Genomic DNA, 24,083 nt, shown 5'->3' with positions numbered 1-24,083 from the left:
GACTCTGCTGCTCTTTCTGGGGAAGGAGTTTTGCAGGCAGGCAGCAAGCCCAGGCTTGTCTTGGGATGGGGAATCTGCAGAGCAATTCAGAATTCCTGGAGAGGCTGCACGAGGGCGTCAGCACAGCCGAGGCCGTGACCCACTTTCCTGCCCTCCTCTCTGCCTTCAGCTCTGCATGGCCCCTGCGTGGGCACAGAGGGGGGGCAGTGGGGAGCGAGCTGAGGCTCAGTGTCTGTGCTGCATCCCCAGCATCAGCACTATGCCTTGCTTCGAGGAAGGGGGGGCTTCACATGCGGGAGAAACTCCCTCTAATTATCAGGAGTGATGAAAGCCTCTTAGGCAAGAAGTGATGAGGGAAAAAGTGCCTGACCGTGGGAAGGAGAGAGACAGCACAGATGGCATCGTGCTGCCAAGCAACCTGCTCCTGCATGGGGAACAGACAGCAGTGACAAATGGACGCGTTGGGGATGCAACCCCAGCCCCACAGTGCAGTGCAACCTTGGGCAGCCGTGGGCATGGAGCAGTGCCCGTCCCACAGCAGCACACCAGTCCCAGCTAGTTGCTCACCCTGTGGCCTCTGTTTAGAAAGGGATCTTGGGCTTCAGTCACTGCTCAGCTCCTTTCCTGTGGGACTGCTGGGTTAGGGTTAGCAGAGGGCTGGGAGTCGTAGTGAGGTGCCCAGGGTGACATAGATTAGAACAGAATCGAAGAATGAATGGGTTGGGGTGGAAGGGACCTTAAAGACCATTCAATTCCAGCACCAGGCGGTGGGCAGGGACACCTCCCACTGGACCAGGGTGGCTGGAGCTGGGGTTTAGCCATGCCCCTGGCACTGGCTGCTTTGCAGGAGCTTTGACTGATGGTGCTCTGGTACAGGCTGTACATAACTGTGCAGTGAGATGTATGTGTTGAACTTACTGACAGTGGCTCTTGATATGCTTACAGTGAGTGGAAAGCTGAGGTAGGGTGTGAGAATCGTCGGCAAGGATACGGGCTTTAAAGGCAGAGCTGGGCGTCAGGGGTGGGCACCCTGCATAGTGTGTCCTCACAGGATGCTGTGGGTGTAGGAGCCGTGCCACGGCTGTAGGAGTGTGCTTGTCCGTTAACAAGGGGGCCAGGGCACCGGGGAGGATACACAGAAGTCAAATGGCAAAGGAGAACCTTGGGTGAAACAGCCAGCTGTGATGTGCCCCTGCCTTGTCAGAACAGGGCTGGGACAGGCTCTTTACCCAGGATGTTTGGGATGCCTCACACAGAACAGACCCTGTGGCCAGAAACCCCCTGCTGCCTGTACCTCCTCCTCTTCTGGATGGCCTCTGGTGCCTGCTGAGCTTCCACCAGGGTTAACCCCTGCGTTCCCCGCCTCGCTGCCTCCACTCCTGCATTTCCCTGCCCTCCAGCCATGGGGGACGAGGGCAGGAGTAATCCCTGAGCTTCATTTGTGCCCCCACCCTGCACACCCCCATCCATCAAAGCAGCCAGAGCTGGGAGGCCACGGCTGTGCTTTTAAGTCGAATCTCTGCAGCTGAAATAAAAATCGCATATATTTGCATAAGGAGCATCTCAATTAGCATATTTGTGGGTAAAGCTAAAAGGGCTGTTCATTTGGAAGTGAAAATGTGAGCGAAACATGGAAATGACTTCCAGCCCCCTTTGCAAGCAGCTTAATTAAATATTTCCTTAGTGCGTGCGCGTGGATTTAGGAAGCTATTGCTGTACATGCAGTGGGGTGTGAAACCCCCAGGCCTTGGAGCCGTGACCCTGCATGGTGAGCACATTGTGCATACAGGCACTGGCACAGCCGCACGCAGGGGTTGTGGGGTGCCCCATCCCTGGAGGTGTTGGAGGCCAGGTCGGTTGGGACCCTGGGCAGCCTGAGCTGGTGCCCCTGCTACATGTGGCAGAGCGGTGGAGCTGCATGGTTTTGAAGTCCCTTCCAACTGAAGCTGTTCTATGACTCTATAAGATGGGGGGAGAGAGAGAGAGGCATTATCGGGGCTGCTTAGCCCCCAGGCTGATGCAGAACTGGCTGCCTTGGGGCACTGAGCCAAAAGTGATGCCCTTTGCTCTGCTTACCTAATGCTGCCCGCTCTGATCTCTCTGCAGCTGCCTGTCCTGTGTGAATGGCTCCTTCCCCTGCCACTGGTGCAAGTACCGCCACATCTGCACCCACAACGCTGCGGACTGCTCCTTCCTGGAGGGACGTGTCAAGCTCTCTGAGGTAAGGCAGTGCGAGCCAGCTCTGCTCTTCTAAACCCTTCCCTGCAGGCCAGGGAGAGCAGAAAGCCTTCAGGACCCTGTGCGTGGCCGTGATGCTGTCTGGGAAGCAAGGAGGGAGTGTGGGGGAAGGGCTGTGTGAGCTGAGCAGTGCTGGTGCAGGGGCTGCTAGGGAATCTGGGCTAAGTCAGGAGGCACTTTAGGCTGAACGAAGTCAGAAACAAAGGCAGAGACGCTTAAGCATTTCCTTTGATGTTTTTGAAGGGAGCAAGCTTGAACTGTCACTGCAGAACAACTTGTTTTCAGAGAGAGGAAAGCTTAAAGCCGTAAAACAAACCATTTCGCTGAACCTCACGCGTTCTTCGTCTGTAATACGTTGCTAAGAAGCATGTTTTGGGGGGGCTTATCCTGCGTGGGATCCATGCCACCAGCCAGGGAAATCCATCACTTGCAGGGCATCTGCAGGAGAGCCGTGCTTCTGCACCCTGCCCCGCATCACAGGCTGGGTTCTGGGAAGGTGGCTGTGGTGATCTGTCTCTTGTAATTTGTGCCTTGTGAGGTCTCCCTTTGCACTCAGGCTCTTGTGTCCCCTTCTGGTTCAGGGTTTTCGTCCTCCCTCTGTTCCCATGCCTCAGTGCTGAGCTTGGGGCATGTGTGGAGTTAGATGGAGCTGACTGTGGCCATGGTGCCCTCAGCCCTATTACTCACTTCCCTCTTGCTGTGTCTTTTTCCTTCCTGCCTCCTTGGCTGCTCCGGGCTCCTCACTGGTGCAGGTCAAACTCCCAGCAGGGAACAATCAATTTTTACCCCTTCTTCCTGCCTCCCTCTTCCATCACTTGAGGAGCTCGAGCCCTCCAGCAGGGGTTGGGCCATTACTTAGCCAGAGCCCCTCCACCAGCAGCACGATGGCTGTTGTGCTGGGGACAGGATAGATGGAGCAGCACCTTCACACATCTTCTCCCTTCCAGTACATGAAGGGAGCTTACAGGCAGGAGGGGGACCAACTTACTGCACAGTCTGATAGTGACAGGAGGAGGGGGAATGGCTATAAACTTAAAAGAGAGGAGGGGTAGGTTAGATAGGGGTAGGTTAGCTGCTGGATGTTCAGGGGACATTTGGGGTTTGTAGCCTGCAAGCAGATGTGCTTGGGTCTCCTGTTGGGGTCTCCAAGTTGTGCACCTCTGTGGTGTTCAGGAGCGAAGGGTGTGGATTGGTGACACAACCTACACGGGGCTATACTGGATCTCATCCTTACTGTCAGCATGGAGCTGAGCAAAGCCTGCTCACAGCCAAGTGCATCTGGAGAGCTGGAAAAGCCCAGGCATCTCTCTCGCGTGTAGGTAGGTGGGGTTGGCACTTGCTATTTCAGCACAGCAAAGGAGAGTGATGGAAACGTGATGCTGCTCGTCACCCAAGCAGGGTGTTGTTGCATGGGATGTGCTGTGGCCCCACCACCGGTGCTCTGCCTGCTTGCCCCCATGGAAATGCCAAGATACGAGAGCAGCGATGGCTTTCTGCTGGCCCTGCGACCACAAACAACCAAACTCCATGTTCTGGCACCTTCTGTCCTGGTATGATCCGAGCTCAAGGAGGCTGCATCTCGCTCATCGATGCTCAACTTGTTCTGCACGGCCGGCATTGTGCTTAGGCCAGAAGCAGCCCGACTCAGCGACCCACACAAAGGGGAATTATGTAATGTGAGGAGATTAGAAAAAGCTGTTATCTCCCAGCTTGTGCCCTGAAGAAATCTGGCGAGGGTTCAGCCTGTCCTTGAGGTCGCCTTTCCAGCCAGCTCTGTGCCTCTGCAAACAGGACGCTCAACGATGGCAGTTCCCAGCAGCTCTGCTGTGTGTGGTGGTGGGCAGCTGCTGGGACTCTTGCCCCGTCCCTTCCAGGCAAACCCAAAAGCAACCAGTAATATCCCCATCATATTGTCTTTAGGACGTGTGCTCCTTTCCCAGGGGACAGCAGTTGTGCCACTTCCGAGCGTAGGCAGGCTGTGCCCCTGCAGACCTCTTGGTCACCCCAGGATCTGGAGCAGTGCCTGCCTCGAGGTTTGGAAAGCCTGGCTCTGCTTGTTTGCACTTTGGTGTGGCCTCAGCAGTTCCTGGCAGGGCATCCTCAGACCAGCCACAGCTGTGGGCTGCATGTTGGTGCTGGGATCGGAAATCTGCCCTTTCCCCTGGGCAGGGGTGAGCTGGTGCCAGAGCGTGGCACTGCTGGACAAATAAAGGGCAGCTGTTCAACCGTATGCTCTCTGCAGGAGGATGTGTGACTCGGTTATTTTAGGTAAGATCTGGTATGTCTGCAGTTCATTTGGCAGGAGCGTGGTGCATGCTGGTCAAGAAGGGGCACGGAAGTCTGCCCACACGAGGGCTTAACTCAGCATCTGCTGCTTCCCACTGGTGCCTGAACCACAGCGATGTCATTCATCTCTTTCTGGGTGTTGCACAGGAAAAGATGAACAGCAACCCAGTGCATTGCCTTGGGATGTCCCTGAAAGCGTGGGGTGCTTGGGCTCTGTTGTGGGACACAGCAGGGAGGAGCTGGAGCCACCGTGCACACCGATGTGCCTGGGAACAGCAGCAGCAGGAGGGATGTCCCTGCATGCTGGCTGCTGTGGTTTTGAGCCCTCAGCTCTGGAGCCTTTGATTACTTTGCATTCCCGGAGATCCTTGTTCTCTGTGGCTTTCTCCAGGGGTAAAGCAGTGGGATGGGAGGGAGGATCATGCAGCACTCTGCTTGTCCCCACTTGCAGAGCCCAGTGGTGGCTGTGGGTGTGAGCAGCAATGGAAAAGGAATTCTCCTTTCCCAAAAAGCTGTTTGCTGAGACATTCCTGTTGTCTGCCAACGCACAGCTACCATGTAGAGTGAAGGCCTTGCAGCATTTGGGGACCAACTGTGTTTGCTGAGTCTAAGCACATTCTTATGCTTGTTCTTCATTCCCTTGTCTGATGGAGGTGGCTAAGAACAGGAGGACTTCTTAAGGGATCCTGAAACCTCCAAGGAAATGGCACTTTGACTTGGCTGGGAAGAAGGCTGGCCCTCTGGGTGCTGTGGCAGCTGGAGCAGAGGTGATGTTGGCAAATAACTCATCCAGCCCTTAGGTGCTTAAGGAAGCTGGCACCCAAGGCAGGCGGAGCATGCTGTGCCCTGTGACCAGCCATTGTCACCAGGGACTTGGGCAGGTTGAAGCAAGCCCCATCCTGCTTTCATCCCCATGTCTGATGATACAGCTGTGCAGCTGGAGCTGGGAGCTGCCAGAGGAACCCAAACTGCAGCATTTGCAATGTGCCTCTTAGCTCTCCAAGCAAACCTAGGCACCCTCGTGATGTAGAGCTAGTAGAACAGCTTTAATGGGAGAAACTGAGTTGTGCTGTGTTGGGGAGGGTGGGAGAGGACGTCTTGTTTTGCTCTTCATCCCTTAACTCTAAAGCTCCTGTGTGTAGAAAGTTGTTTTCTGCAGGAAGGCAAGCCACAGGGACTGGACAAAGCCTTTCAAGGGCCTTAAGTGACAGGCAGAGTTCTGTCAGCTGTTTGGATGACTTGTAGGGGAAGTGAGTTGTCCAAATTCCCCCACCCCTCCTGCCATCCCGGGGCTGGGCAGCACTGCCCCAGCACCCACCAGCACCAGGTGCTTCCTGTTTGGGAGCCAGCTGAAATTTTTGCTGGATGAGACACTTCTGGAGGCAGATGCAGAGCATGTGATGTCGTGGGGGGGAGGGGGGGAACTCAGCTCCATCTCAAACCATGAGTCAGCAAATGGGCCCCATGGAGGCGCGTGCATGGGGGGAGGGATGCCTGTGCCTGCTGCACCCCTTGGGTTTTAGGAGTCCTAGGGTCTTGTGGGCATCCACGGTGAGCCCAGCTGTGTGGATAGAGCGCCTGCTGCCCTGGCTGGACTGAGAGCATCAGTGCTGATGGTAAAATGAGGAGGTGGAAGCTCTGAGAGCTACCATCACTGTGCCGAGGGTCCCCAGCCTGGCCCTGCTTTGCTCTGTTTCAGCATGTTTTGGGGGCAAATAGGTTATCTCCTTAAAAACTACACTTTGGGGGGAATACGGGCTTGAGAAGAGTGGAAAACAGGAAAAGCCGAGATGAGATGGGGTTTTCTGGTAATATTTGCTAAATGAAACAGTTTTTAAAAGCTCTCCGCACCACATCAAAGTCAGGCTGATCTCAGCCTGTGGGATAAAGCCTGGGGCTGTACAGGGTCTGGCCCAGCCCGGCAGCAGCAGTTCCTGGTTTCAGACCATCTCATTTTCACACACGTTATTTTGGGCCAACCCTTCCAGGAGTCACTGCCCTAGGTGTGAGACCCCCAGAAGGCTCCTCCACAAAGTCAGTGAGGGATTGCATCAGGCTGTTATTGCCCGAGTGGCATCCATCAGGGATGCTGAGCTGTTTTGTTGCCTGAGCTCGTTTATTTTTGCTCCCTCCTGCTCCCCTGTGCTCTGCACACACAGCTTCCCTGGAGCAGCTGGGCGCCGGCAGATATTAAAAGCCGCACGGAGATCCCTGGGGAGTGGGGGGGGGGGGTACTGGGGGGAGCCTTCCTCCTAGCTCGGACTCATTGGTGCCCCTCTGGAGCTGGTTTTAGGCACCCTGCCATCAGGCTAGGTGGGGTGAGGCTGCTTTGAGCTGGCCGCAGAAATAGTGGCTCATTGCAGCAACCACAGAGTCATGTTGCGGAGGGACAAAAGGGGTAAAAGGCTTTTCTGTCTGGGTCGTGGACAAAGGGGATTGGAGGCCATGTGAAGTTGGAGAGTGCAGCCTGACAGGGCACGGCCCAGCAGGCATTAACACTGCCTACTGACTGCAGTGACAGCAGAAGGGCCCACCTTGTTGGAGTCATCGTGCTCAAACATAGAAACGATGTGTTGCTGCCTCGGACCAAGGTCCTATAGCTGATCCCCTCCCTGCCTCCCACACTCAGGATCAACGTGAAGCATGGAAAGCACTCGCCTGCCATGAGGTTCACTTCTGGTATTCCGCATTCAGGGCTTTGCTCAGGTTATCCATGACATGGTGATGTGGGGCATGGTGTGCTCGGGGTGGCCAGGCTTTGTTTTCTCTCAGCGCTTTGCCCTGCTTCATCACTGCCCTTGCTCTCCTTGTAGGACTGCCCTCAGATCCTGCCCTCCACCCAGATCTACATCCCAGTGGGTGTGGTGAAGCCCATCACCCTGACAGCCAAGAACCTGCCGCAGCCACAGTCCGGCCAGCGCAACTATGAGTGCATCTTCCACATCCCTGGCAGCACCACCCGCGTCACCGCCCTGCGCTTCAACAGCACCAGCATCCAGTGCCAGAACACCTCGGTGAGTGCTCTGTGCTGTGAGATCATGCAGCATTTCTCTGCCCTGTGCATGCTTCATTTGCAGGCTGCTCGTCCCTGCCTGCTGCGTGGCCAGGTGTGCTTTCCCTGGGGCAGGTGATGGAGATTTTGAGACCTGGGGGGGGGAGGGCTCCCAACCTGTGCTCTCCGCTGCCCCGTGTCCAGGTGCACGGGGAGGATGTGGGGTTGTTCCAGATGGGATCAGTACTCCTGCTGCCCCAGGAGACCCACCAAGATTTTGGAGGACTTCCAAGGAAACTCACTTTTGGAAGCTGAAGAAAGTTGCCTGGGCCAGGGCCAGCTGAACTGGATGTGTCAGAGCCATGCTTCCCTCCCCTCTGCCTCCCTGACCTCAGAATCCAGCCAACACCTTCTCCTTGTCTTGCTCTACGTGTGTTCCTCCCACTCGTTCTGTCCCTAAGCAGGCTGAGGTTTTGCAGCCGTGTGAGCGTGGCCCTGCTGCACGGCCATCCCACGTGTGGAGCACCAAGGCCCCGAGCAGACGGACCCAGGGTATTAATAGCTGTCCCCTCCAGGGAGATGGCACTGCTTAGCTACACAGCTGCCCCTCTGGGCTCTGCACCGACCTTTCTTTATCTGCATGGAGCCAGCCCCTCCCTTCTTCCCTCTGATTTAATCCTTTTAAAATTTGTTTTCCGTCTCTTGCACTGTGAAAGCTCATTTGCAACCTAACACCAGCGCCAGTCCCTGCTCCCCCGTCCTTCGGTGGCACAGTGACATTTAGAAGCCATTGGAGGAGCCTCCGTGGGATGCAGTGTTTGTGCACGAGGAGCATCCCGAGCCCACTGCTGCTTACTCTGGGGCTGCTCTGCTGCCAGAGCTCCTGCTTTGCCACGCACAGTTTGCTGGGAGCAGGAACGCTGGCTGTCCTGAGCTGCAGGTGAAAATGGTGCTGGTGGGTCTGTGTTGATGCTGATCCTTCACCACACGGAGCTCTCCTCAGACACCATTTCAGCTATCGCCAGAGATCAGGCACAGCTCAGTGCTGGAGACTGTGGGGCTCAGGTGGCCCGCTCCCTGGGCTGTGTGTTTGACCCCCAAATTGCCCCAAATTAGAAGGAAATGTCTGGAAAACGAGCCAGCAGCGTTGCAGGCTGCACGGGCTTGGGATGGGCTCTGCAGTGCTGGAGTGTGAGGCAGGAGGCTTTGTTTTCAGGCACAGGGCAGCTTCACAGAAGGGGGAAAAAAGTTCTGGCTTGAAAGAAGCTGTCTTTCTTCCTTTCAGGGTCTGCTCGCCTGCTGTAACGCGTGAGGGCATTTAGCCAGGCTGCTTTATGGTGTGCGTGATTCAAATTCACACTTCTGTGAAGCTTGTCTCCTCCCTGTCTTTTTTGCAGTCCATCTGGCTCGCTGATGGCACATCACTCTGCATGCCGTCCCCAGTGCTGACCAGGGGCTTCATCACCACCACGCTGGGGGGCTCTGAGGGCTCATGCCCCTTGGATCCATTCCTTGGGTCGGGTTTGGGTGTTGCCTGGTGCAGAGGGCACTGGGAAACCGAGAACTGGAGGAGCAGTGAAATCCTCCCTTCGCGGAGGGGAGGAATTGATGCCGTCCATTCAGGAAGGCTTTCAGAGGACTTTGTTTCCTCGAGTTCAATGGGATCTAAACAAGAGGTTAATTACTTTGCTGAATTAGGGATGTTTTCCTGAATTGCAGATGAATGGGAAGGATAATAAGTCAAGTCCACTTGAAAGTCTTTGTCTTTTGTTTAGTTTTAGTGCTTGTCAAACTCCAGTGACTTTTTGGCACTTTGAAGAAAGGACATCTTTGTTAAATATTCAACAGTCCATTCATTAAGGTTTGAGTGCTGACTATAAACATCATGTGAGACACCCGATAGATGTGCAGCAGGCTCAAGGGAGAGCAGGCTCGGTGTTCCCCATACAACCCAGGTCAGAAAGTGAGCAGAGAAACCCCTTTTGTGCCTCCTCACTGCGGTCTTTTCTCCTCTTCAAAAGGAAGGCAACCCTGAGGGTTTTCTGCCTGCACTGTGTAGAGGCAAAAAGGGAAAATGTGACTTGAGACAGTAAATTCTTCACCAGTGCAGCAGTTTTTTGTTAGTTGGGTGGCACTTAGGGACGTGGCTCGGTGGGCAGTACAGGGCAGACGGTTGGACTGGATGCTCTTAGAGATCTTCTCTTAATTCTGTGATTCTGGAAGCAGATTCTCAGGTTTACTGTGAAGGGTGGGCAGATGGTCACCTGTGTCCCTCGCATCGTGCTGCTGAATTTCATGTTCCAAGCAGCTCCTACCTCTGCCCGTTCTTTCCCAAGAAAGTAGCCCGAGAGCTGCTCGTTCCCTTTAAATGTAAAAATAGGAAGAACCCTCATCTCCCTTCCACGAGTTTGTTGTCTCAGCACTTTAAATGAAGCCTCACGCCTCAATTATTTCCCTTTGCCTTTAACAAAAGCCCCACGTGGCCGTGAGCAGCTGTGTCAACTCCGGGTCTCCCTTTCTGCTCCTTCCTCCCAATCCCCCCGGCACGTGTCACCCACGCGTCAGCTGTGGTCCCCTCTGTCACCCCTGCGTGCAGATGTGGGTCGGGACCTTCTCCCCAGCACCGTGTGGGCAGCACTCAGTGACCTTGTCCCTGTGATGAAGTGACGGAGCCCTGCAAAGCATCCTGCCCTCCCCCACCTTCAATGGGAGGAACGTGTTCGTGGTACCCGGCGCCGCGTGGATGCTGAGGTTGGGGATGGATGTCAGCAAGGCTGGCGAGACCCAGCAGATGGATGCTTTCTGGGTGTTGTTGGATGTTGCTTTATTCCCAAAGCCTCGAGTTCTTGCCGAATTCCAAGCAGGGCGAATCCAGCTGAAAAAGGGGGAGGTGGATGTGAGAAGAACAAGAGGAGATCCGGAATCAGAGGGCAAGCCTCAGGTTGTGCTGTTGTGTGGCTGACAGCGTTTCACCAAGCCTACGGTGTATTTATAGAGGAACATAAATCATGCACACATGCCCTGCTCGAGCGCCGTGCACCTCCAGTGTGTGTATCTCTAATTAAGCAGCCGTGGAGATGGAGACGGGACCGGAGCCCACAACCGTTCTCCAACAAAGCCGCGCGCTCTGTCCTAGCGCTGCCTGCATTTATCTTTCCTGCAGCAGTGTTTAAAGTGAAAAGGGAGTATCAGGAGAGTTTGATAGGATCCAATTAAATTCCAGCAGATAAAATAATGATGAATTGCAGTTGAGCCCTGGCGAGACACGATGTACATTACTGCCGTCCCCGCAGTGAGGGGAAGGAGTTGAGGTCATCAACTACAGAAAAATAGGACACAGCTGCAGCCGAGCGGCTCCTCCAGAAACACAGCCCAGGGGGATGGTGCTGGGAGAGGGAGGGGAGGGTCCTGTTGGGCGGAGGGAGCTTGGGATGTGTGGGTTTGCTCAGGCTGGGCAGGGGAGCGACCCCTGCACTGCCTTTCTTGGGGATCCCTGCTAGCTCATGGGTGAGCAGGGGAGCTCCGTCCCCACCACTGACTCACTCCCATGTCCTGCATTGTCCTGTCCCTTTTGTGGGCGCCATGGCACTTGAGTGTGCTTTTTTCCCTTTCAGCACCCGGGCAGTGCCCGTTTATTGCTTTGCAAGGCAAAGTAACTCAGCTTGAGGCTGGCGGCGTGTGTGTGGAGCAGAACACAGTGTGGCTGTGAGGCTGCCATGTGCCACCAGCCCCAGCCTCCTGCATGCAGCCGTTTGTTACCCAGGGAGTTAATAACTGTTAAATGCTTAATGGATATTCAGCCATGTGTTTGCTGGAGGTGAGGAGGAGCCGACGGGGCAGCACCCACACTGTAAAGGATACTTAGGTGGCCAGGAGAGTGCTGGAGGTCTGGGGTCACCTCTTCCCAAGTGCAAATGCAAGCATTCCAATGCATAAGAGGGTTAGCATGCTTGTGGGTAGGAAGAGGTACAGGGGGGAGCAGGAGCAGGAGGGCGGTTTTGGCTGTGCCATCAGCACGTGGCCCCAGCCCTGACTGCTCACCCTTATGTTGCTCCCAAGCCCAGGACCATGGAGGCTGCGTGGTCTTCTCCAGCTTCTGGAGCAATCCCAAAGTGGGTCTGTAGGGAGTGAGTGCCAGAGGGGTGTGCTGCCCCGAATGCAGCGTGGTGGTGTCCTTGCTGAGATGGGTGGCATCTCTTGTGCACGTTCCTTCTTTGCTAACCTGCCTGGGTCTCAGAGCTGGTGCGTGAAGAGTTAACTCTCTCCCTCCCTCTCCTCCTATTCTTCTTCCTCCACCCTCTTACCCACCTCCCAGAAGAACTAATTTCTAAAAGCAGCCAGGGTAGAGAGATGCAAATAAGTGTTTTGGACAGCTGCAGGCTGGATGCCTTCCCGAGATGCCAGGGCCCCAAATGAGACATGTCAGAGTACAAATTGAAAATGCCAATTTCACTTACACTGCCACGTGGCTCGTCACAGCAAAACTCCGCTGCGGTGCTGCTGTGGCCCTCCCTGGCACGTGCTGCGTCGTGCTGCAGGGGACAGTCCCATTGCTGCTGTGGGTCTGGCTCCTGGTCCCAGTCCTGCCCAGGTTGTATGGCTGGTTGAGAGTTCGGGTGAAGGATGGAGGAAGGTGGAGGGATGTGGGCTCTTGGCCCTGTTCTGGCTCCGTTTTCCTAAGCTTGGAGTGGAGTGTTGTTGAGATACTCTTATGATTTCTGGCCCATGTGGGAGCTGACGGAGCTGCCCTGCAGAGAGGTGGTGGTGGTGGGCTCAGGAAAGGGGTGAGGTTGCAGTTGGGTGTATTCTTGCCTTAAAACCGCTGTGTGCATCTGATCAGTGGCAGCTGTGCTACCCAGGAGTGTGTTTTGGGGCTCTTCCAGCCTGGCCCTTGGGTGTGGGACCATCAGCCAAAAGCAGTGGATCGTACAATCACAGAGTCATGAAGACTGGAAATGATGACGTAGTCTAGCTGTCCACCTACCACCAATACTGCCTGCTAACCGTGTCCCTAAGCACCACATCTCCACGTTCCTTGAACACCTCGAGGGATGTGTAACCTGGGACAGGAGCTGGCTTCTTGGTCAAGCTGCTGCCCAAGCATCCGCGGCTCCTAACAAACTCCAGCAAGCCATGAATCATTCATTTAATCTCTCCTGACACGCCTGTCATTTTCTCCGGAGAGGAGCGGGGAATCTCTTGCCGAAGGAGGTCATTAGCTGTCAGGGACGGTTCCGACTGCCTTCCTGTCTCCGTATCGATTAAAGCTCTCCGCCTGCATGCCGGGGCTGTGCGGGGAATATTGATGGGGCTGCCGGGGCTGAGACTCAGGTTTCAAAGGAAGAGAGAGCGGGGTTGGGTGGGAGGAGGCACCGGGCTGGGAGCTGGGCGCTGTGGAGCCGTAGGGATCCAGCTCCATCGCTGTGCTAGGCTGCCGGCGCTGGTCCTGGGATGTGGGGAAGGATGCAGCCCACCCCTCCCTGTTCCTGGTGTGGAGAGGTGCGCGTGTGTTTTGGATGTTATCTATTTCAGCCTCTTCAGCAGCAGCTTCAGACCTTTGGGTTTATGGGTTTTGGTTTATTTAGGAAGCCTCTTGTTGTTTGTTTTTATGCCAGGCTTGCCTACTGGTTTGCCTGTACTGTGTCCGCTTTTTTTGCCCAGGCAGTCTGACCTGTCCCTGTGTGGCCAGGCCCGTCTCTTGCAGGCTCCATCCCTCTCTTTTTGGCTGACAGGGGTCAGCCCCATAGCAGAGCCCTCCACCTCCCCACGTACATGTCCGATGATCTCCTTCTGTCCCTTCCTGCAGTACTTCTACGAAGGCAACGACATCAGCGATCTGCCGGTTAACTTATCCGTGGTCTGGAACGGAAACTTCGTCATCGACAACCCCCAGAACATCCAGGGTAAGCGAGGCTGAGTGCTGGGGACGGGGCGATTCCCCCTGCTGCCTTCAGGGCTGACATCTCTCCCCACGTGCTGTTGCAGCCCACCTGTACAAGTGCTCGGCCCTGCGGGAGAGCTGCGGGCTGTGCCTGAAGGCCGACCCGCGCTTCGAGTGCGGCTGGTGCGTGTCGGAGAAGCGCTGCACGCTGCGGCAGCACTGCGTGGCCTACGAGAGCAGCTGGATGCACGCCAGCAGCGGCAACAGCCGCTGCACCGACCCCAAGATCACTAAGGTACGGGACCGCGCGGGGATCGCGGGTGCGTGCCAAATCCACTCGGGGCCAGGGGTTCATCGTGCCCGGCTCTGACAGCTTTTATGACCTTCCTTTCACAAGATTGCCCGTCTTAATGTTAACGTGTCTGTCGGCCGGGCTCGGGGTGCTTTAGGAGGGATTGGTGTGTAATTCCATGCGATCCGTTCTGTTTACCCACGGCTCACAGGGCGGGCAGGCATTGCTGGTGTTAATTACCGGAGTCCTAGTGCTGTGTCTGATCTGTTTGGGTTTCTGCGTGTTATCTGATGAAAGCTGGAGACCAGAGCCCTGCCATTCCCACTGCCCCCACGTCCCGTGTGCGTCCCTCCTCTGCAAGGGCAGGATCGAGCCCCAGTGCCTGTACTGAATCATGAACTGTAGGGGTTGGAAGGGACTTCTAGAGATCATCGAGTCCAACCCCTGCCGAAGCAGCTCCCTAGACCAGCTTGCACAGGCAGGCCTGGTCCAGCCTGGTGCTGGCTTACAGCAGTCAGCTTGGGGGCTCCTTGTTGCTGCCGATGGCAGAGGTGGTGGTGGTGAGGTCCCTGTAACAGCTCCTGCCCTGGAATATCACTGAGCTCACGTGAAGGCAGCCAGGGCCACGAATCATCAGCATCCGCATGCACAGTGCAGCGGATGGCATTTGGCTCGCAGCGGGCTCTCCATCGTTATACGGTTTGGCAGTAATTGCAGATGCAGCATAAGCGGATCTGTTAGCAGGTGGGCTTGACCTTGGTGCTGCTCCGTGCCCTGGGGCCGACACGAGCAGGCGGTTGCTGCAGATTGTCGACGTGGTGCTTCTCCAGCTGCTGCTGCTGCTTGCCACAGGCCCTGTCCTGCACCCAGGGCTGTGGGTGTAAGTCACGGGTTAGGAGGGAAAGAGGAGACCCCTGCAGAGGTTCAAAAATGATGTGGAACCTCTCCCCAACCCAGCAAGCTGGGGAGTGAATGTTTGTGGGTGATGGAGCTGGGCTGGGAGGTGGCCCCAATTCTTCACCATTGCTCGGTGATGGAGACAGGCGGCCCTGCAAACCTGCATGGGTCCTGCTGGGTGCTGGCCATGACCCTCACAGTGATAGCCCTTCCCCTGGCTGTCCCCTTCCCGTGCTGCTGTCACTTGTGCCCACCAAAGCTATTTACCTGTTGGGTTAGAAGGACCCTGTGAAACCAATTAGAAGAGCAGTGTTTGCTGGTGCTAGGGCTTTGGAGTGGGAGGCTGGGGGCATGCTCTGCCCTCTATGCCAGCCCCTGCTCCCATGCGGCTTGTTTAGCTGTGACCTTCCTGTGCTGCGCCGTGAACGGAGTCACCTCTTTCCCAGGCTTGTTTCTCCCTGAACACGTGGCCCTTGTCAGGTTTGCAGGGAGGAGGAGGAATCCAACATGCCAGAGCAGCTTTTAACACTCATCTAAAAATACCAAACAGGCGCTTATTACCAGACCCCCCCAGCAGAGCTCAGTGCAGCGGGAAGAGTAAATGTGATCACTTGCTGCAGCTCCATAAGTGAGCCCTGATCTTGTGTCCGTGCTGACTTTAGGCAAATAGCAGTGCCCAAAGCCCAGTAGGGTTTTGCCACTGCATAAAGCAGGAGCTGTGGTTGCCTTGGGCTTGCTGTGAGCTCTAGGGTGCTGGTGGAGCCCCTGTCCCAGTGCAGGCGTGCAGCCCTGCCACGTGTTCTGCTTAGCACTGCAGGTGTGCAGTGCTGTCAGATCGCCCCTAGTCGCCTGGTTGGGGGCAGCAGTGGGCCTGCACCTCTTTGTTCATTTGTCATCCCAACACCTTCTGTCAGGCCACACCTGTCTGCTTTGTTGGGAATCATCCTGGTCGATGAGGCATGGCGCGAGGCAGAGGCTCTCCAGCAGCTGGCCAGCTTGGCAGGGGTTTGGATGGCAGAGAGACAAGCAGGATCCGTGTTCCCCTCTGCCTGCTGCGTTGGCTGTGAGGACTTGGTGGGGATTGTTCCTCACATGAGAACAGATTGGGTGTGGGGACCTCATCTCTCAGTATATGGGTCCTTCCCAAAGGCAAACTCATGCGTTTCTGTGGTTGGCTGGGTCTGCCTCATCTCCATCCTTTCTGTGTCCTCATCTCCTGTGTATCACCCGCCTCCATCTGCAGCACGGTGTCCACGTCGCAGCCTGCTGCTCCCACACATCTGGCACCTCCAGACTCACTCCTCGGGGGCCATGTGGGCACGGCAGGCATTCAGGAAGCCTGATGTGCTCTGTGCACATGCTCTGGCATTTGTCACAGCCTGTCTGCTCCTCAGCAGGGAGCGGTGCCCATCTCGGTGCCACGCGGGCTGCAGCCAGCAGAGCGAGGCATCCCCTGCAGCCCGGTGGCTCCGCTCCCTTGGCTGATGTGCCGTGCTGTCCCCTAGCTGTCACCTGAGACCGGCCCCAGGCAAGGAGGGACCCGTCTGACCATCACCGGGGAGAACCTGGGCCTCAAATTTGAAGACGTGCGCTGGGGCGTTCGAGTGGGCAAAGTGATGTGCATCCCCATCGAGAGCGAGTACATCAGCGCCGAGCAGTGAGTGTGGGCAAGGGGGTCACCTCGGTGCATGGAGATGGGGGGGGGTCAGGGCACAAATACTGCCTGTGCCTGCAGAAGATGTGTGTGGAAGCAAAGCCCAGGCTGGAGCTTCTCTCCCTGTGTCTTTTAGGATTGTGTGTGAAATCGGAGACGCCAGCCCGAGCAAGGTCCACGATGCGCGGGTTGAAGTGTGCATCCGGGACTGCTCCCCCAACTACAGGGCCACCTCTCCCAAGAGCTTCACCTTTGTGGTAAGCCCCAGTGTCACCCTGCGCTCTGGGGACGGGGCTGGTGTCACACATGGGTGGGGGCCGTGGGAGGAAGGTGACTTCGGGCGTCTTGCTGTCAGCACCCAGCGCCATTCCCTGTTAGTCACCCACCCTCCCCGTCTCCCATCATCCACTCATGGATGCTTGGGACCCGGGTCCCCTCGCAGCCTATCACACATTGGGGCTGTTCTCCTTTGGCAGACACCCACTTTCTCCCGGGTGACCCCCGCCCGTGGTCCTCTCTCCGGCGGCACCTGGATTGCCATCGAAGGAAGCCATCTGAACGCCGGCAGCAATGTCACCGTCACCATCGGGGGACGGCCCTGTGCCTTTTCAGGGTGAGGGGCGTGGAGACACGGGGGGGGGCAGGAGGTGGGTTGCACCTCCAGGGGCGACAGAACCCCCAAACAGAGCAGATCCCATTGAGCCAAATCCCGTGGGCACCTTGGAGGAGTGTCCTCTGAAACCTCTTTGTCAGAGGCTCCAGGAAGAGCCTAAAGCGTGGGGATTTTTCTCTAAAAGCACAGAGCCCTGAGGCATGAAGTGGATAATTTTTAGATTAGGGATGATAATGGAGCGGCTCTTTAAATATTTTCCTGTGGTAATTACTGGTTATCAGCTCTAATCGCTGCTGTTTGCAGCAGCCACGCAATGGGAACGCTCAGGAGCAGCTCAGCCTTTCCCGGCTGCCTTTTGTTTCATTTCTTGAGTTCATTTTTCTCTCCCTTTCCCACTCGGCAGTTTCACAAGGGGCAGGTAGGGGTGCTGTCACCTCCCTCCTCTCCAATCCCTGACTGTCCCATTTCTGCCCCAGGAGAAGTGCCCGTGAGATCCGCTGCAGGACCCCCCCCGGCCATGCTCCTGGCGGGTCCCCCATCCTCATCAACATCAACCGGGCAGAGCTGAGCAACCCGGAGGTGAAGTACAACTACACGGAGGATCCCACCATCCAAAAGATCGATCCTGAGTGGAGCATCAACAGGTGGGTGCAGGGCTGCCCACGGGGATGCAGTGGGATGCAGTGAGGCTCTGCTGGGCACGGATCCCCCATCCTGATCCCCCATCCTGATCCACATTTCTCAGTGTTGCTGCAATATCCCCCAGGGCCGTGCTCCAGAGAGGAGCGTGAGGAACGACTTGGCACTGGGTCCCTGCTAACTCCTGGCCTGCAGTGCTCAGCCTGGCAGGGGGGCAAGAGCGCAGAGAGCTTTGGATCTGCTTAATTTCAGCTTGACATTTGGCGGCGGCGAATAAAATTAAAATATTTCCCATCGGGGGATTTTTGAAATGTTTGCATATTTATTTATTTATTTATTTATTTATTTTTCTAAAAGGTTTGAATTGGCTGGAGAGGAGATGAAGGAATCCATTAAGTGCTTGTGCTAAGGGAAACCTTCCCCAGGGTGCAGATGAGGAACGAGCTCCCCGGGTGCATGGCCGAGTTCTCTGGGGCTTTTAACACTAAGTGGCAGAGAAAACCCCACAGGGACCAGCCTGGCTTGGCACCTGCTGCCTGTCACCTCCCTCTGCCATGGAGGAAAGGGGTGGCAGGAAGGACCTCCCATTGGTGACACTTTCCCATTGCTTGTTCCTTTATTTGGAGCTGCATTCAGGCTCCAGGCCCTCCAAACCATGCAGACACAGGGTGGGATTTTAGGGCTGTTTGACAGCTGAGATGATTTGGTGCTGGTCCTGCTCTCCATGGTGACGGAGCTGGAGAATGGGGCCCTGGGGCACCCAGACTGGGGCAGGTGAGCCTCTGTCTGGTGAGGATGGGGAACGCTGGTCTTCCAGAACTGAGGACCTCACATAACAGCTGCTTCTCCCAACCTTTCATTTCTGTGCCTCTAGTGGTGGGACGCTGCTGACCGTGACTGGCACCAACCTGGCCACTATCAAAGAGCCCAAGATCCGAGCCAAGTACTGCAGCTCTGAAAGGGAGAATGTAAGTGATGCTGGCTGCTGGGGAGGGCTGAGATTGGGACCGGACCACAAGGACCCTGGAATCGAGATGTGCTGCCTTGGGGGTGGTGGTGTCCAGGGGCTGCGTCCAGAAGAGAGGCACTGGGGCAGTGATATCCCTGCCCGGCACTGCTAGGGTGAGATCTGGGCAGAAAGACCCCATCCCCGCCAAGCTCTCCCACTTACTATCGCCCATTTCTAAAATGCAGGTAGTGGGGTGTCACATATCATCTGCTGACATTATGGCACAGATTCAGAGTCTAAATCCTGCATCCAGAGCTTTGAGGGGGTCCCTGTTAGGTCAGACCTTGTCCTCGCTGCTGGGAGTCGGGTCTGACCCCAACCTGTGCTCCCCCCCCTCCCCCCAGAACTGCACTGTGTACAACGACACCACCATGGTGTGCTATGCACCTTCCATCGACAACCCTGAGCGGAGCCCTCCCGAGGTCGGTGACAGGCCGGATGAGATCGGGTTCATCATGGATAACGTCCAGGCCTTGCTGATCATCAACACCACCAACTTTGTCTACTACCCGGACCCCGTCTTTGAGCCGCTCAGCCCCACGGGGATGCTGGAGCTGAAACCCAGCTCTCCCCTCATCCTCAAGGTAAGGCTGCGTGCACCCAGAGCGTGGTTCTGCTGGGGCAGATTTGCTCTGTGATGAGATTTTGGAGCATTTCCCTTTATGCTGGAGCTGACTGCTTCGTTCTTTGTTCCCCCAAAGGGCAGGAACCTGCTCCCTCCGGCTGCGGGGAACTCCCGCCTCAACTACACGGTGCTGATCGGGGACACTCCTTGCACCCTGACTGTGTCTGAGACCCAGCTGCTCTGTGAGTCCCCTAACCTCACCGGCCAGCACAAAGTCACGGTAAGCACCCAGCCCCCCCGGGCAGGAGGAACGGAGGAGGAAACACGGCGCTCATGGTCCCAGGCTGGGCATCACAGTCTTCCTGCCAGCACTGGCCCTGCTAAGTGTGCTCGTCCTCAGACAAGGATGGATAGCACACTTGTAGGAACAGTCCGTGGGAGACTTTTCCCTACTTGCCATGAGTCGCTCTCCCTAATTGTGTGCTTGGTGTGGGACCAGATGTTTTGTCCTCTTCCTGACACGCTCAGCCGGGCGTTCCTGCACCCTGTCAAGAGTCACTGAGTGCCAGGGCACAGCTGGAGCCAAGCACAGGGGGGTTCCCACCCCATCCCTGGTCCCCATCACACAGTATGCCACACTCCATGTGCATCAGCTTGCTGCACAGCACTGCTTGCACTCCTGGCCTGCACAGCCTTGCCTGCTTGAAAGGGACCTGGCACGCTCTCCTTGGGCTCCCCATCTATCAGGGATCTCGCTTCACATCCCATCTGTTATTGTAACGCTGGCTGAATGAGACCTCAGACTCCCTGCCTGCTCCATGCATGGTGGCAGCGTGTCCTGCATCATGTTGCTACGTGCCGTAGCGAGCTCCTGGGGCACTGTGGGATGCTCCGTGCTTCCCCACATCCCTTTGTTCCCAGCATGCTGGGAAGACACAGTGCCCCCTGACCCTTGGCTTTTTCTCCCACTGCGATGCAGATTAAAGCTGGAGGGTTCGAGTTCTCTCCGGGCACGCTGCAGATCTACTCGGACAGCCTGCTCACCCTGCCTGCCATCATCGGGATCGGCGGCGGCGGCGGCTTGCTGCTGCTCATCATCATCATCGTCCTCATCGCCTACAAGCGCAAGTCCCGCGACGCTGACCGCACCCTGAAGCGCCTCCAGCTGCAGATGGACAACCTGGAGTCCCGGGTGGCCCTGGAGTGCAAAGAAGGTGAGCAGTCCCGGCCCTCAGCTTTGGGTCGGGTCTGGGTTTTGTATCAGGCACCCTGAGACAAGTCTGTCATCACCGACCTCAGTGTGTGGGGTCAGGATTCAGCCCTCTGCGTCACACCTCCACCCTTTTCTTCCTCCTTGTGGCACCCCACGGACTCTGAGCTGGGCCGGTCTCTGTGCCAGCCCCGTGCTCTGGGTGCTCCCACCCTTTCCTTTCAGAGAGGGAATGGAACCGAGCAAAGCTGCTTCGTCAGGGAAAGCAAACCCATTTTAGGTGGGATTTGGGCATTTTTCCAGTTGAAGAAATTCCCCCCAGTTTCTCCAAGCACGAGCAAAGGGGGGTAAGCGAGGGCTGCCTGTGAGCAGGCAATTGGTCTCTCATTACGTGATAGACGGATGCTGTGAAATCGGACAGAATTCCTTGTATGATCCTGCTGATAAAACCTAATTGCCCATTATCCCCCTGAGCTGGCTCCCGGGGCCCCGACCCTGCCAAGCACCACCACAACCAGCCCTGAGCCTGCGGATGGAGCAGGCACCTACAACGAGATAATAAAAAGGGGAACGAAAGAAAAACCCTTTCCTTCCCCAAATCCCCATCCCTAAACAGACGTGTGGATGGCAGTGGTGACAGGGAGAGGGGAGGGAACTGGTGTCTTGTCTTCCACAGCTGGCAGATAAAAGGATCTGCTTTTAATTAAAAGGCACAATCTCTTCCCTGCCTTTTCTCTTTTCTAGTCCCACTAGTTACAGATAAGATAGCACGCCTTTCAAGCTGACGGTTTGTTTTTTCTCATCAGGCTGACGAGCCTGCAGTCCTCTGCTGTGCTTTCAGCTCCCTTTAAAGTGCCGTTAATTTGATTTTTCTGAGGGTTTTCTCCCCCTCTCTCCCCCTACCTCTTTCCCATCTCCAGGACTTCTCTCCCGTCAGCTTTTCCCCGTAGGTGCAATTAAAGGTTCAGGACCCCCCTGCATCACTTTCCCTTGGGAATCAGGAGGTGCCGGGGTGGGTGTGTTTAGCTCTTCTCTCCAGTAGTATTTAGGTCAAAACAGAATGAGGACATTCTTGTGGTTTCGGGCTAAGGTTTCCCCCAGTAGTTCTGGCTTCGTGCAAACCTTGCCTTTCCTGGCTGCCCCTGGGATCCCGTTGAGCCTGTAAGTGCTGAGCAAGGGGAATTGCAGCCCCCTGGGACCCTCTGGTCCCGTTCCCAGCTGATTTATTCCGAGGGCATCATCCCCTCTGTCTCTGGCTCAGAGCACTGCCCTGAGGACCCAGCTGTCGGGTGCCAGGGAACGTTTTGGGTGGCAGTGCAGCGTGCTGGGGGCCATGTTACTGAATTCTGCTTTATTCCATCCAGCCTTTGCTGAGCTGCAGACGGACATTAACGAACTGACTAACGACCTGGACGGGGCCGGCATCCCTTTCCTGGATTACCGCACTTACGCCATGCGGGTTCTGTTCCCCGGGATAGAAGACCACCCGGTGCTGAAGGAGATGGAGGTGTGGTACTGGGTGTCTGTGTGTCTCTGCGGGGTTTCATGCTGGGGTCTCACCTCTGGGACGGAGAGGGGTGTGATGTGGAGATGCTCATCCACCTCCTTGCGGCTTCTGAGCTGCGTGTGGGGACTTTGGGGCTTCCAGAGGAGGATGCCCTGAGCGTGGGGGTACAGAGATGCTCTGATCCTCAGGCAGACAGGGAGGGACGCAGGCTGGCGAGGCTGGGCAGAACTATGCTCCTTCCATAGCTGAGCTTTGCCAGAAGCCAGGAGCGAGCCCACCCCTTCTGCAATAGAACGGATAAACAGCACATAGTGGAGAGAGCAAAGTGTTTCGGGGCTGTGGAGTAGGAACAATAAAGGATTGCTGCTGCCTGTGTGCTTGCAAGGCTGGTGGTTGCACTGCAGGAGGGATGGGGGAAACTTGAGGGATGTGAGCACAGCCTGAGTGGTTGCTGCTCTCTCTGACATTAATATCAATATTTATATTAATATCATTGCTGCTGTCATTTTCTACGGCACTTGCTCTAATCAGCTGGATTTGTTTGATGCCTGCGTTGCTGCTCTTTGCTGGCAAACTTGTCCAACATGCCCCATGTCTGTGGCTCTGTTTCCCAGTGCAGAGCCCAATGTGGGCATCCTGCTCCCCAGAGCAGCACCCTTTTCTCTCCCAGCCTCCCCACATCTGCCTCATTTGGGGCATACAGTGCAGGGCTGCTGGGGCCACCGCTGGTTGGAGAGATGAGGAGGGTGAACCTCAGCTTCCCCTTGCTGCTGACCCGGTGTGGTAATTCATGTTGGTACGGGATTCACTTGGTATCTGGGAGAAGCACAACCCTAGCCATCACCAATTGCAAGCACACGTGCTGGTGTTGTCAGGCAGCAGGCCAGGGGAGCTGGCCCTGTGCCTGCTCCCTAATCCCAGCTCCAGGGGCAGCGGGGTCCCTGTTTCCGTGGATTTCCCCGTGCAGCTCAGGTTTCCCAGATGCTCAGGGCCGTTGCTGGCCGTGGGGCCCTCCCATGGGCACGGCCCTTCCTGTCCCTGCAGCAGCCGGGCTCAGCTCTGCTCTGTTCCTGCTCCTATGGGGTTTTCCTTAAGATGTTTCCTGGAGGCAGCGATGCAGAGCTGGTAGAACAGGTGCGTGGAGGGGGCACCTTGGAGGGGGTGAGAGCAGAAAGCTCTCCTGGCTGCATCTGTTGGATGCTGCGGTCCCTTCTGAAGGGGGGAGGGGTGGAAACGATATCAAACTGGAGCTCTGGAGAGGAAATGGCAGAGGAGTAATTGTGAATTAGTCAGGGGGACTGGGCAGGAGTTCATCCACTCCCAGCTCCTAATTTAAAACATCCCACCAGAAGGAGCATGCGGGCTCAGCTTTGCCTTGGGGGGAACAAAGGGTTAAATTTCCAAGGCAGCAAAAAAAAAAAAAATCACCCAAAAACCCCAAAAGAGATTAAATAAAGCAACTACAGTTGTGCAAGCTTCATATAATTGAATCAGGTTTGCTTTTATTTGTCTCTTTGCTCAGAGTGTAACATTAGTTACTGCAGATGACGGGAGGGAAGCGGCGCTCGCTCGTGCACCCGCTAATCCACAGCCAAGCATTACACTGTCATTACCAGCTCCCTTTCTCTTTACGTTTGTTGGGGGGGAGGTTTGTTGCTTTGTGTGAGTTTAAGCCTGATTAAATATTTAATTCAGTATTGTTCATTTATTTCTGCTAATGATCAGCGAGTTAAACACGGCGGTGCAGGCAGGCAGGCAGCGGGGTGGTACGTGTAGGGCTGCGCACAGTGGGTGCTGCCGTCCTCTGGTGCCCTTCCCAAACCCCGTATGATGGCTTCTGTTGGTCAGGACCCATCCCTGCCCTCCCTCCAGTTGAATGCTGTCCCTGGAGGTGCTCCAGACCACGGAGATGTGGCACTGAGGGACGTGACCCGTGGGCATGGTGGGGTTGGGTTGATCTTAGCTCTTCTCTCCAACTGTAATGATGCTGTGAGTTGGCGTGACGGTGATGGGTTGGTGGTTGGGCTTAGATGATCTTGGAGGTCTTTTCCAACCTCAGTGGGAGAATCCCTAAGGACAGGGACAGAGGGGTTTGTCATTTCTCTGACTCCATGCTGGGATGTGAAAGCGTTCCCTCTCTCTTGCATGGCGGTGGGACACACGGGGCTCGTGTGACACATACAAGGAAATGGGATTATTTTTCTCCTGTGGGAGGCAGCAGCAGTTTTGGAGGGGGAAGGCACAAGCACGAGGAGCTTTGCTGAACCAAAAAGCGACGATCCAAAGTTTTGATTGAAGTG

The 24,083-nt window shown here is 56.0% G+C and overlaps 1 protein-coding gene across 3 annotated transcripts in view; it reads left to right on the top strand.

The window, feature by feature from the left end:
• Window positions 1–24,083, top strand: part of PLXNA1 (plexin A1) — a 91,115-nt gene that overhangs the window by 47,715 nt on the left and 19,317 nt on the right. For all 3 annotated transcript variants that reach the window (XM_065749260.1, XM_065749261.1, XM_065749259.1), the window contains exons 9-21: window positions 2,107–2,221; window positions 7,338–7,538; window positions 13,323–13,419; window positions 13,502–13,692; window positions 16,092–16,243; window positions 16,377–16,497; window positions 16,717–16,853; window positions 17,330–17,497; window positions 18,367–18,460; window positions 18,846–19,085; window positions 19,203–19,346; window positions 20,046–20,280; window positions 21,641–21,783. In XM_065749260.1, the coding sequence (XP_065605332.1) occupies window positions 2,107–2,221; window positions 7,338–7,538; window positions 13,323–13,419; window positions 13,502–13,692; window positions 16,092–16,243; window positions 16,377–16,497; window positions 16,717–16,853; window positions 17,330–17,497; window positions 18,367–18,460; window positions 18,846–19,085; window positions 19,203–19,346; window positions 20,046–20,280; window positions 21,641–21,783 (2,038 nt within the window). The remainder of the gene's footprint in view (window positions 1–2,106; window positions 2,222–7,337; window positions 7,539–13,322; window positions 13,420–13,501; window positions 13,693–16,091; window positions 16,244–16,376; window positions 16,498–16,716; window positions 16,854–17,329; window positions 17,498–18,366; window positions 18,461–18,845; window positions 19,086–19,202; window positions 19,347–20,045; window positions 20,281–21,640; window positions 21,784–24,083) is intronic.

The sequence above is a fragment of the Cyrtonyx montezumae genome, unplaced genomic scaffold (genome assembly GCF_038088225.1).
Source record: "Cyrtonyx montezumae isolate F1298 unplaced genomic scaffold, pur_monq_1.0 scaffold_6, whole genome shotgun sequence".
In the NCBI taxonomy this organism is placed as follows: domain Eukaryota; kingdom Metazoa; phylum Chordata; class Aves; order Galliformes; family Odontophoridae; genus Cyrtonyx; species Cyrtonyx montezumae.
This window is presented reverse-complemented; position numbering and strand designations above follow the sequence as displayed.